The 14,087-nt window shown below is 43.8% G+C and overlaps 1 protein-coding gene across 1 annotated transcript in view; it reads right to left on the bottom strand.

Annotated features, from left to right (window-relative positions):
• The window catches only part of SLC9A2 (solute carrier family 9 member A2), a 100,606-nt gene that overhangs the window by 24,805 nt on the left and 61,714 nt on the right, over positions 1 to 14,087 (bottom strand). Inside the window, exons 4-5 of the mRNA XM_058684570.1 lie at positions 9,008 to 9,225; positions 8,406 to 8,608 (exon numbers count right to left, since the gene is read on the bottom strand). Coding sequence (XP_058540553.1) covers positions 8,406 to 8,608; positions 9,008 to 9,225 — 421 coding nt within the window. The remainder of the gene's footprint in view (positions 1 to 8,405; positions 8,609 to 9,007; positions 9,226 to 14,087) is intronic.

Genomic DNA, 14,087 nt, shown 5'->3' with positions numbered 1-14,087 from the left:
GATACACAGAGTGTGAGTGGGGGAGGGTCAGAGAGAGAGGGAGAAACACACACACTTTTTAAAGGAGGTTATTATCCACTGTGTTCTATCAATCCAGCTTCAGGTATTTTTAAGTTTAACTTTCTGGGGTGTGAACTGATTTTGACAAAATTTGGTATATAAGACACATTACGTTCTATTTGCATTTCAGTCTGTCAGTCTGAAATAATATAAGAGGTGATGCACAGTTTTCCAATCAACAAGTATTCTGTAATTTTTAACTTCTATAAATGAAAATAGGTGTAAACACGTGGCTACAGAGATGGGTGATTCCATTGAATTTGAGATTCCATGAAAACACTGATTTAATAATCACTCCAGGAAAAAAAAAATCAACAAAATCAGTGTCATGTAGAAACTATCTAATGTGTTCTAAGGACACTCGCGGTTGTTTTGCATGCTTTTTTTCTATCAGTATCCATTTAGTAAAAAAATAAACAAGGGCCCAGGCATTGTAATATAGGGGACATAAAAATAAAGACAGGACACGGGCCCCGATCCACATGTGGACTCCTTCCACCAGACATATAATCTAGAAGTTAATGTACTGCTACAAATAAAAGAAAACTGATCAACTACAGGAAGCAAGTGCGGTCTGGTGCTTAGGGCAAATCCAGTTTCCAAAAACACCACCTATTTTATAGTTTATAATTAATAAAATCTATCGGTTATATGCAATGGATCACTGGTACAATATTTTGACAACCTGTTCTTAAACAGCTCCTTTAAGAGTCTCCTATCTGCTCTTTGAAGTATTTGCAGTTGTCATGTCATGTCAACAGGAATTATTTGATAGGTTCCTCTCCTTCCCTTCTTCCTTCCTTCCTCAGTCCATCTATTTTGGAGGCAGAGTATGTGGCATCTGCATATGTCATATTAAGTTCCCCAAGCTGGATGCTCTCTTCTAGGAGCCCTGGGTCTTGGGTTGGGAGAAACAAAGGGGGAAAACAACAACAACAACAACTAACCCTTGAGAAGTCACCTTATTTTACCACACTGGAAAATTTCTAATTTAGGTCACTTGGGAAGCAACCTGATCAGCTTGTTACCATCCGTGTGGGTTAAAAACAAAATAAAGAAACCCCTTGGTCCTCCATCAAACCACTGAAAAGCGCATCTACAAAGTACGAGTAAAATGTTCACCCATTCATTCGGCTTTGGCACAACGAACATAACATCGCAGGGCCAGACCCCATGGAAGGGAATATTTAATAGCAGGTGCAAACAGAAGGACAGCGAGGTGAGCCTTGTTTTCTACCTGGTGCCACCCCTGTTTCCACCCACCTTGCCTGCTTCTGTTCCCAGTAACAAGTCATGAAAAAGAACTGCTGTCTGATTAAGTAATGAGCATTCTTTTGGTTTAAGCTTTTGGAAGAAAATGAGTTGGTTGGTTGGTTTTAATTAAATTTTACCAAAAAAAAAAAAAATAATAAGGAGGTTGGTGGGGGGGGGGGAACTACCTTCTATTTCTTTGCTGATTTAGCAGACAATTTCCAGAACAACTTGAGGAAACTCTTATTAAAAAATGGCGCTATCATTGCTATGCGTAGCCCATATCCTATGTAAGGCCATGCTCACATTACAAACTTGATCACAGAGACTGTTAACCCAGTTGCACACACAGTATTTATTTTTGAATGGGATAAGTGGGCAAGAACCATAAAAGTGTTCACACGGTGCTCACCCTCTTCACCCCCCAGTCTCCCGGCTTCTGTTTACATTTCTTTCTGAGCTTAACCACATTGCCCGGTATCTGGCCATCATCTGTCTGTCTCTTCCCCTAAACCAAGTCTTTCCCTTTACTGTGGCATCAATGCTTCTCTCTACTGTACCAGCATTCAGGCATGCTACTATAGCTTCTACTTTGAAAAACACAAACAAAAGCCCAAACAGTCCCTTCTAGCTACTGCCCCTTTCCTCTCCCAGATCTCAACAGACTTGCCTTATGTCTCCTGTCTTCGATCTCTCTTTATCCTTCTCCCTGGAATCCAATCGACTGGTGTTTCCTCACCATCGAACCCCAGCACTCTTGTGAAGATGTCCACTCATCACAGACTTGCTGTATCCAACAGTCCACTCTCTGCTCCCATCTCACCTGACCATGCACTCCCTTTATCACAGTTACCAGAACCCTCTCCTTCCTGAACACTTTCTTCACTTGACTTCTGGATGAGCCCCTCTTGATCTTTCCCCCACTTAACTATTCACCTTTTTCATTCTCCTAGGCTGGTTCCTAAACATTTTCTTGACTTCTCAATATGGATAGGCCTCCTCTTCTGTATTCCTCCTATGCTTGCTCCTGAATAGTTTCTTCCAGACTCATGCTTTAAAAACCATGTATATACCAGAGTCTCAAATTTCTATCTCCCAGTGAGGAGACAGCTTCTTTCATAAATTCTAGACCCATATATATAATTGCCTAGTCAATATTTCCATTTAGATGTCTAATAGGCAAATATTCATATCCAAAATGTACATGTCCAAAACTGAACATCTGGTTTCCCACCCTTCAAACCCAATACCCACCCCTGGTATTAATTTAAACATTGCCTTCTCTCACCTGGTTGCTCAGTCACAAACCCTTGGAACTATCTTTATGCTTTCTCCCACATCCTAAATTATTCACCTACTTTTTTTTTTCTTATCTTAAAAATTCCTGATCATCTTGTCATTTTACTGTAGGACCAGAATGAATTTTTGTTAATTTCATAGCCCCCTCCCCACTCACTTAGTAATGATGTATGTTAATTAAATATGGAAGGTGTCACTGTTACACTACATACATATCTTAAATATGACCATTCATTTAACAAATCAAAGCACACTTGAAGGTCCTCACAATATCTATAAAATAGTTGGCATCATTGGCCCAGTTTGAGAGGCTAAGTCAGCAGAGATACTTGTTGTTGAAAAAGGCCAGCCCACCTCGGGTCCTGAGTGTCCCACCCATTCTTGCAGGGGGTACCAATAATGCGGGGCCTCAACCACTGTTACCCAGGCCATTTTTCAGGGTTGCATTTGCAACAAGCAACATTGAGGGATGAGGTAATATCCCCCTCAAGACAAAGAGAGATAGAGTCTCACGCTCAGTGCCTGTGTCCCGTCGCCTGCCACGCACCACACGTGCAGACCTCCATTCTGAGTCCTCTGTGGGGAAACCCGGGGGATGGAACACTGACACAAACCAACACGAAGCTCCGGCTACTCCTTTGGCCATGTGTGAGAAAGCCCCTCGTCTCTGAGTCACGAGTCAGAATCTTCTCTGACTTCTCTGATTCATGGAGTCGTCTGCAAGTGTCCATGGAAATTTGACAAGCAGGTTAAACTTGTTAACTTGCAAACAGGGTAAAATCTCAGATGCTTTACAGTTCTGAACAATGACTTACAACAACACTTATCTGCAGTGGAGACTGAAAGAGACTGGCCAGGACAGCCTGGACTCTACCTCATCCCCAATCTTGAATATAATTTTAAAACAGGAGAGACAGCTTATATTTTATGTATCATTACCTATCTTATCTAAAAGAAAATGAATTCACATGCTCAAGGGATCAGATTTTTTACTCATTCAATATTCCACAAGCAAGACTGTACTCTGGTAACATGTTAATGTGTTTCATAAAGAGGCAACTTTCTCTAATTATCACCATGACTCAAGGAACGCTAAAATTCTCATTATAAATCTTGGTGTCACACAATAAACCATGTCACGTGGAATTCTATTTTAGAATATAGTGCTGATAACTCAACAGTATTAGAACGGAGGCGCTCATCATATAAGAAATAGTGAAATAAGGGGGGAAGGCATTTTGAAGTTTCATGATAGATCCATCAACATAAAAGTTGTCATTTGAGAAAGAATGCATAGCCCTTAATCAGAAGGCACAATTTTATGCATATATTATAATTATTTCTGGTATGTTTATAATCCACTTAAGTATTTTCTTCCAGGCTTCTTTCCCCGAGTCCCTTAATTATGGATGTATTCTGGAAAAAATATCCTCTCTTAAGGAAGTGTGTGTGCCATTTGTGTGTGTGTGCATGTGTGTGTTCATAACCCAGAGGCTCTTAAGAACTAGATTCAGGGGAGCCTAGGTGGCTCAGTCAGTTAAGCGTCCAACTTTGGCTCAGGTCATGATCTCATGGTTTGTGGGTTCAAGCCCCGCATCTGGCTCTATGCTGACAGCTCAGAGCCTGGAGCCTCCTTTGGTTTCTGTGTCTGCCTCTCTCTCTCTGCCCTCCCACTCTGTCAGAAATGAATAAACATTAAAAAAAATTAAAAAATAAAAATAAAAAGAGCCAGATACATTAGTCTCCAATCTGTCCACACAAAAGGGTGGGCAAACAACAGTGACAGGAAGATTATGGGAAGTATGGAACTATAGAAATTCCTCTCCTTCAGGGGCACCAGAGAGAGCTTTGCCAGGTTATCCTTAAGCTGAATCAGAGGAGAAGACTATCCATGGTGTATGCTTACAGACTCCCAAATGTTGACCCCCAAATATCTCCATCACTGAAGGGTTAATTTGATATACCTACTATACCAAATATAGCAAATACATCTAAACTATTCTGTTTGTGGCCAGTGTTTTTTCATTTGTCGCATCAAAAACTCTGTTAATTGCAGTTAAGTCTGGATATACATGCTGTTCATTCAAACTGGGTGTGTAGGCTTTAAATATGGGTATGTCAAGTTCACCTGTATCTTTTGGTTGATTTACAGTTCCAAAAAGCCAAGATACTATAAGCATAATAATGGCACTCTATATTAATCACCTATATACACACATTCATTGAATAACTGTACACTTTTCTCTAATACTTTCCTTTTCCCTATGTTATGTTTGTTCTGATTGTAGAAATGCAATCTTGCCTGTTGACTCTAATAACTAAAACATTTGAGGTTGTATGTTGTATGTCCTCTCCTGAATTACATCTTCCTATTTAGTCTTTTTTTTTTTTAATGTTTATTCATTTTAGAGAGAGAGTAGTGTGAGCAGGGGAGGGGCAGAGAGAGTGAGCAAGGCAGAGGATCTAAGGCAGGCATTGCGCTGACAGCAGCCAGCCTGATGGGGGCTCCCACTCTCAAACTGTGAGATCATGACCTCAGCTGAAGTTGGACACTCAACTGACTGAGCCACCTTAGTCAGGCACCCCTTAGTCCTTTTCATTATATTTTACAAAAGCATGTGCCCCTGATGTCGGGGGAGGGGGCTGGTTCTGCACTATAGGTATTTGAGAAGCACTTGTGTAGGTAATTAATAGCAGCTGATATATTCATCTCCAAATGACCTAGTTCCTAGTTACCCCAGGCTGACTTGGTTCTATTTTTGTATTTGACACCTTAAGTTCTGAGGGCACGGAGGAGTCCAGAGCACTGACTAAGCCTTGGCAGGGCTCGCTAGGAGTGCTAAGGACAGGGCAGCTGGCCTAGGAGAGGCAGTAGTTCACTCACTCTCGCCTGACTTTTCCCCTCGAGCCAGATGCCCCAGGATGGATGCTCCGGAGAGATTAAAATGCTCAAGGCAAAATGGATTCAATGCACAATTTTGCCTCAGGTAACCTGTGGGGGTAGCAAATTGGATGACTTTTTACAAGAATCCTGTAAACACCACAGTAAAGAGATAAAGACAAGGTCAGGTTGCTTCTCCTGTACACCCCCAGGTGACTCACTGAGTGTAAGAAGGGGACTCAAGCCAACATGGGATATTTGAACCACAACTAATATGTGTGACTATAACCGGCACTGTTATGAATCATAATCTGATAGGTAATGTCTTCTCTGAGTGAAGTCAATGGAGTTCAGTCATTCTGAGCTCGTCTGTGGGGTCAGAGTCCTAGGCTTAACCTCAGCTTCTGTCATTCGCCTATGTGTGTCCTTGAGTCAGTTTCCTTTCTCTCTTTCAGCCCCATGGGGCTTGTGCTCAAAGATTTGTTGTGCAGATGAGATAATACACAGAGGAAAGTCCTTGTCTGAGTACCTGGCACAGGATCACTGATGGGTACCAGCAGTCTGAAGGTGCTGAGGACAAAGACAGTAACAAAAAATGGCTACTTCTTGACTTAGGAAAGGGTCGCCCAAGGCATTCTTCTCCAGGATTCCTCAGACAGGAAAACCCACTGTCCCCAGCACTGGGAGGTATGAACGGATAAAGGATGAACTGCTTTTTGGGGAACTGATCAGCGGGAGGAAAAGGAGCACAATGAGTCACAATACTGAATGCTTATTATGTACTTTATTGAGAGTCAAGACCAAATTGGTCTCTGCACCACCTTTTACTATGCGTGTAAATTTAGGACAGTGACTTAAGCATAGGCTCAGCGTCTCGGTTTCCCCCTCTGTAATATGGGGTGGGTAACAGTGAGTCCTAGAGTTTTGTGCCATAGAATTGTTATGAGGATCGAATGAGATACTATAAGAAGAGCTTAGACCTGAGTGAGGCAGCTAGGAAGCATTCTGTGATGAACTGTTGAACAAAGTTGTTTTTTTTTTAAAAGTACCTCCTGGGTTTCCCCCTTTGTCATTATCACTTGCTCTCAGTGTCCTTGGCTACCTCCTTCTTCTCCCCAGTGTCTTAGAGTTGGGCTGCCCCAGAGACCAGTTGCTGGTCCCGTATATTGGCTTCCTTGATATATATGTTCACTCCCTTGGCAACTGGTCCGGTTTCACGGCTTCCAACACCAGCTCTCTGCAGATGACCAAGCTATCTCCTAAACCCCAGGCTTAGGACCCTGCCTGCTCATCCCTCTGCTTGTAGGTTTACGCAGCACCCCTAACCCAGCGTTGCATGTAATCGAGTCCAATCCCTTCCACCCACACCCTTCCCTCCTCACTTAAGAGCAAGTCGCTCCTCCTAGCTGCTCAGACCCAAAGACCTTGCATCCTCTGTGTTCATCCCCCATCCCTCCAGCCACACTGGCCAGGAACACATTGCCTGCAGACCTATGGTCCTACCTACCCAGAATGTTCTTCAGCTCAGCTAATTTCTTCACCCCCTACCAGCCTTTGATCCAGTGTCACTTGATCCAGTGTCGCCTTCCATGACGACTCTATTTAGAACTGCAACTCCCCTGGGGCGTCTGGGTGGCTCAGTAGGTGAAGCGTCCAATTCTTGATCTTGGTTCAGGTCACGAGCTCATGGTTTTGTGAATTTGATCCTACATCGGGCTCTGTGCTGACAGTGTGGACCTTGCCTGGGATTCTCTCTTTCCTCTTTCTCTGACCCTGCCACACTTGCGCACACGCTCTCTCTCTCTCTCTTTCAAAGTAAACATTAAAGGGGCGCCTGGGTGGCGCAGTCGGTTAAGCGTCCGACTTCAGCCAGGTCACGATCTCGCAGTCCGTGAGTTCGAGCCCCGCGTCAGGCTCTGGGCTGATGGCTCGGAGCCTGGAGCCTGTTTCCGATTCTGTGTCTCCCTCTCTCTCTGCCCCTCCCCCGTTCATGCTCTGTCTCTCTCTGTCCCAAAAATAAATAAAAAACGTTGAAAAAAAAAAATTAAAAAAAAAAAAAAAAAAAACAAAGTAAACATTAAAAATAATTTTAAAAAGAGCCGCAACCCCCTGTCATTTACCACTCCACCCTCGCCTGAGCCCTTACTTCTCCTTACATAGCACCTTTTACCTTCTTACATCCTCTATAATTTACTCACTCACATGTCTGGGGTCTAGTTTCTGCCATCCCCTCTGGGATGCTAAGTTCACAAGGACAGAGATATTTCTGTGTTTTGTTCAGTCACGGATCCTAAGCCCCCAGAGCACTGTCTGGCACATCGTAGGAGTCCCAATACATATTTACTAAGTGAGTATCTGCAAAATATAATCTCCTAAGGGCTGGCTCATTAACTTAAAGAGACTGGTTGGCGAAGTCAGGATCCTGACACGGGCCCGTGTTCTTCCTACCACACTTTCTGCCTCCTGATACTAAACATGTATTCACACCGCCCATCATTTGCAGGGACACACTGCTATGCAGTCAACTAATGTCAAATTGCTGTGGGAAGGTCATCACACAAGTAGCATTTAACGAGCACATTTACTAGGTCAGAGAGTAAGACAAATGACAAGGGTTAGCAAGCTCAGTTCATAAGTTTCCAGTAGTAAGCTTAGATCACTTAGCTGAGTTTCCTTAAATAAGAATTCCTGTGGGGGGGTGGGGGGGACAAGCGAACAAACTGGATTCTCCCAGGGTCCTGTACCATCAGGTGACATGAGAAGATAGCACTTTCCCTAACATCACGACTGCCAAAGTTCCAACCCACCTTTGCCACTTTGTATCCTGCAAAAGGAGTACATTATGATAGCCTGAAAGATCTGGTCTCCTCTTGGTAACCAGACAGACTGTGCCGGAACAAAGAAACTTACTCACCAGGATGAAGACAGTAAAGAATATGACAACGATTGCAGCTGTAATGAACAGCTTTTTCCGAGGAAACACAGCAGCAGGTAGGAGAAACACAAGCGCAAAGCAGATGGCACCTCGGAGCCCTCCATAGGCAATGATGAACTGATCCTTAAAGGTCAGGGGAATCGTCCGGAACCAGTTAATGACCTGAGTCAGGACAAAGACACCTGAGAACAAAAAGCAAAACCAAAGAGAGCAGACTGTGTGAGGCCGGGACGTGAAACTAGGAAGACTCATTTTCTGCACTTCTGTGGCACACGGGCACGGTATCTAATCTAAGTCCCATGATCTTCCCCTGCACCTCCGCTCTCAGGCGCGCGTCCTCGTTGTTCCAGGATAACGGGAGAAAACGTGGACTCAGAGAGGCCCAGAGAGGTTAGTCTGACTTACGGCATAGTCACGAAGGTACTTGGGGATGGAAAGCATCTATCAGGAATGGGGAAGAGGGGGAGGAGAGGGCGAGGGAGAAGACAAGGAAGAAGAGGAAGGAGCAGCAGCCAAAGGGAGGACAAGAAGAAGCGAGCCCCATTCGTCTGAGTGTTCATTTGCGAAACAAGCACCATTACCCAGCGCTCGCCAGATGAGACAGAAGGCAAGAGTGAAGCACACGAAGGCCCAGTTCCACTCATGGTTCTTTCCAACGGTGGACACGCCCATGAAGATGAAGATCAGGGTCTCGCTGACGCTGCTCAGCATCTTCATGAAATACTTGATGGTCGTGTAGGACTTTTGAGATACGTTTTCTTCAACATACTTATTCATAGTCATTGCACAGGCGGTGATTCTGCAAGAAAAGATGCAGCTCCTATTGAAACATGACATGGATCCTAATCAGAATATTGAGTGTCAGCACTTAAGGGCTCAATGGCGGCTCTACCCTTCTGCCAGTCACTATAGTGTTATTGATTGACCGGTGTAAGTGAACGAGACGTGCGTCATCGGAGCCCCACCACTGTCCCTGGAGGTCTTCATAAGTACCTATGGCTTGAACGTCTCAGCTCTGCCCAGCTTTGTAGTCTATGGGCACGGGCACCTGCCAGCATCACAAAAACAAGTCCACGATAAATTCAAAACCTGTCGTCTTCCCACAAAATCAGCTTCATCATCTCTATGCCTCCAGTGCCTAAAATGCTAAGGTATTGCCTAAAACCCTGAACTTGAAACTGCAGTGGCATTGGCCTTCTCTCCCCTGCCACACCTCCTCGGTGCCCCCTACCCCACCACCTAATTGGTCACCAATTGTTTTCTACCCCTCATCCTGAATATTTCCCAGACCCACTTACTCTTTTTTATCCCAAAGCCTTAGTTTCGGGTCTCGTTTCTACCTATCTACTGTATGTGCTTCTAGAAAATTCCCAACGTATTTATAGGCTCAGAGAAACTCCAAGAGGAAAGAAGCCCTTTTTCTTGTTTCCTCCAACATTTCCAAAACTCTGGGACTACAGAGCCCTTATTTCCCCGTCGGAATATATCTGTTTTAATAGAGCACCTGTGCACACTCTGGTGAGGGCAGGGCTTTAGGGTCAAGTTCATGCTCCTAAGTTGGACATCCAAAGCTCTTCACACTCTTTCCTCAGTGGACAATTCCAGTTTCATCTCCCACACAGCCTCTCCACCCAGCATACACCATATGGCTCAACTGTAATTTCCCCACCACACCCTGCTCTTTATTGTCTTTTTGCCTCACCATGTGCATAAGCTCATCTCTCTGTCTGGAATGCTACCCCTGACCACTCAGATGGCAACCACAGAGGAAAATTCAGTATGAGCCCAATGACAGCTCATCCCAGGTTCCATCTAAAGAGACACAGATACTAGACATCGGCTGTAGCAACATTTTTTCTAGATATGTCTCCTGAGGCAAGGGAAATTAAAGCAAAAATAAACTACTGGGACTTCATCAAAATACAAAGTTTCTGCACAGCAAAGGAAACAACCAACAAAACTAAATGGCAACCTACTGAATGGGATAAGATTTGCAAATTATATATATCTGACAAAGGGTTTGTATCCAAAATATATTAAGAACTTCTACAACTCAACACCCCAAAAAACCAATCTATTTAAAAAAAAAAATGGGCAGAAGACACCTAGGCGGCTCAGTCAGTTGAGCGCGACTTCAACTCAGGTCATGATCTCATGGTCCGTGAATCCGAGCCCCATGTCAAGCTCTGTGCTGACAGCTCAGAGCCTGGAGCATACTTTGGATCCTATGTCTCCTTCTCTCTCTGCCCCTCCCTGGCTCGTGCTCAGTCTCTCTCTCCCTCTCTCTCAAAAATAAGCATAAAAAATTTTTTTAATGGGCAGAAGACATGAACAGACATTTCTCCAAAGAAGGCACTCAGTTGGCCAACAGACACATGAAAAGATGCTCTATGTCATTCATCATCAGGGAAATGCAAATCAAAACTACAATGAGGTATCACCTCACACCTGTCAGAAATTGCTAAAATCAAAAACATAAGAAACAACATGTGTTGGCAAAGATGTGGAGAAAGGGAACCCTTGTGCCCTACTGGTAGGAATGCACACTAGTGCAGCCACCGTGGAAGACTATATGGAGGTTCCTCAAAAATTAAAAATAGAACTACCCTATGATCCAGCAATCACACTACTTGGTATTTACCCAAAAGATACAAAAACACTAATTCAGGAGTGCCTGGGTGGCTCAGTCAGTTAAGCGTCTGACTTCGGCTCAGGTCACGATCTCGCAGTTTTTGAGTTCAAGCCCCACATCGGGCTCTGTGCTGACAGCTCAGAGCCTGGAGCTTGCTTCAGATTCTGTGTCTCCCTCTCTCTGTCTCTGCCCTTCTCCCACTCATGCTCTGTCTCTCAAAAATGAATAAACGTTAAAAAAACACTAATTCAAAGGGATACATGCACCCCTATGTTTATTTCAGCGTTATTTACAATAGCCAAACTATGGGAGCAGCCCAAGTATCCATCAACTGATGAATGGATAAAGAAGATGTGGTATGTATATGTATGCGTTGGATATGTATATATCCAACAGAGTATTATTTGGCCATAAAAAAGAATGAAATCTTGCCATTTGCAACAACATGGATAGAGCTACAAGAGTATAATGCTAAGCAGAATTAAGTCAGTCAGAGAAAGGCAAATACCCTGTGATTTCACTCATATGTGAAATTTAAGAAACAAAACACACAAGCAAAGGAAAAAAGGGGAGAGAAAGAGGAAAACCAAGAACAGACTCTTTAGAGAACTGATGGTTACCAGAGAGGAGGTGGGGGGGGGGGTAGTGTAATAGGGGATGAGCATTAAAGAGTACACGTATCATGATATAAATTAAGTGATAAAAAAAATATACAGAGACATGGGGACTAGAAAGTACCAAATGACTTCATTATGAGAGAGGCTGTTCTAGAATGAAGGAAGACAGAATTTGAGTGAGCTGTCCGCCTTCCACCATGCCATAAACCAATTGCTGGCCATGATCTGTGACGTTTTCCACATTCTAACTTCAAACAAGGACCCTGAATGCACCCTGCCCCCACCCACCGCATGTAGTCCTTCTGACCTTGAGAAGATGGCTGGTATTTTAGGAAAATCCTCCTACTGTGAGCACAAGGATAGGTAAAGAACACAAACCTAAGGGCTCTCTGAATCAAGACCTAAACGGGTAATCATGAACATATTTCATTGCAAGAAAAAGACCTGTTTTTTAAACACAAAAAATGTATATTTATTTTTGTGCCCCTATTAAAAGAAAACAAAGACCCCATCAGGTCAAGAACCATGCATTTAGCGACAATGTCACTGTCCCCAGAACGAGTGGGTACTTCTTTTAGATTTATATGTGGGAGGAATGCATAATTCACATGGTTCCCGAAAGAAAGAGTGCCTTATTAAATAACCTAGTAAAATTCAGCAACCACAAACACATAGCAAAGCCTTTGACATAGCAGAGGGCTTGTATAATAACAAGCAACCTTTATAGCACCCCTGCTGTGCCAGGTGCTATGCAAGCTCCCTGTGTGGATTATGTCAGTTAGCCTCATTACAAGCCTCTCAAGCAAGTTCTGTTATCATTCCCATTTTACAGATGAGAAAACAAAGGCAGACAGAGGCCCTCTTATTCAAGATGACACTGCTAATAAATGGTGGTGCCAGGATTTTTACTCAGGCAGTCTGACTCAAAGACAGCACTGTTGAGGATGTAACCCTTGCTCTCTGTGAGCCCGGTTACCTCCGATGGGGAAGAGGTCTTAGTCCTCTGCCAAGCCCTTGCTCATCCTGTCTCAAATACAAGCCCCTCTGTATGAGCTTCGTATGGCTGCTGTAAGAAATTAGCCAGAACTTAGCAACAACAACACAGACTCATCATCTTATGCTTCTGGAGGTCAGCAGTCTAAAACCACTTTCACTGGGCTGAAGTCAAGGTACTGACTGATAGGGTTGTATTCCTTCTGGAGGCTCTTTAGAGAGACTGCTCTCACTTTTTCTAGTTTCTGGAGGCCGCTCACAGGTCTGGACTCACGAGCCAGTCATGCCAACTTCCTTGGCCATCTCCTTCCGACTCTGACCCTCCTCCTACGATCCTCTCCTCAGGTTCTATGTGATCAGATCTGACCACCCAGACCATCTAGTGTTATCTCCCCATCTCAAGGCTCTAACTTAATCATGCCTGCAAAGTCCCTTCTGCCATGGAAGGTACCATATTCTCAAGGAGGGTCTGGGGATGAGAATCTTCAGGGGGCCGTCACTGAGCAGATGTGTGGTGGCCACAGTCAAGTGCGTGTTTCTGGATGAGCGTGACTGGAGTTGCTCAAGTGTGCTTGGTGACAGAGGCAAACAGAAGCTCTGCCACGCTAACCTGAATCAAAGGCTGGAATGTCCACTAGCAGGCGGGAGAGCCTGAGGAGAAAGGAATGGCAAGGAGCATCTCTCTGAGCAAGTCTACAGGGCATCTCACCAGCGCCCCCCCGAATAGAAGCCACTTGTTAACTACACTCCTGAACATCTTCGGCTTCCATATTTTAGATTTTCTTTAACCCAACTTAAAAAAGTAAGATTTACCCAATAGAAAGTAATGAAGGCAAAAGCCAGATTAAGCTGATTAAAAATCTAAAGCATATGTTTTTATACAAAAAAGACATATACACAGCAATACACACTAGTGACCATTTCTTCATTGTTGTCAAGTTGAAAATTTGTAACAAAAATAAATTATAACGGTCCCATTACTTCCTGAAATTGTCTAATGCTACGCAAAGGGTGCTTCACAATGATTTTATTATAAAGCATTTAAGCTTAGATACAAATATACAGAATAAACACCAAAGTACTTACTACCCAGCTCTTTCTAATCACTTTTTTTAAATTTTTTTTTTAATGTTTATTTATTTTTGAGACAGAGAGAGACAGAGCATGAACAGGGGAGGGGCAGAGAGAGAGGGAGACACAGAATCTGAAACAGGCTCCAGGCTCTGAGCTGTCAGCATAGAGCCTGACGCGGGGCTCGAACTCACGGACCGCGAGATCGTGACCTGAGCCGAAGTCGGACGCCCAACTGACTGAGCCACCCAGGCACCCCTCGCTTTATTTTTTTTAAATAGAACATCAGCTACAGAGTTGAAATCCCTACACTTTTCTTACTACCCCTATTTCCCTCTCTCCCTCCTG

The sequence above is a fragment of the Neofelis nebulosa genome, chromosome 9 (assembly GCF_028018385.1).
Source record: "Neofelis nebulosa isolate mNeoNeb1 chromosome 9, mNeoNeb1.pri, whole genome shotgun sequence".
Classification (NCBI taxonomy): domain Eukaryota; kingdom Metazoa; phylum Chordata; class Mammalia; order Carnivora; family Felidae; genus Neofelis; species Neofelis nebulosa.
The sequence above is the reverse complement of the archived record's forward strand: the minus strand, read 5'-3'. Positions and strand labels throughout refer to the sequence as shown.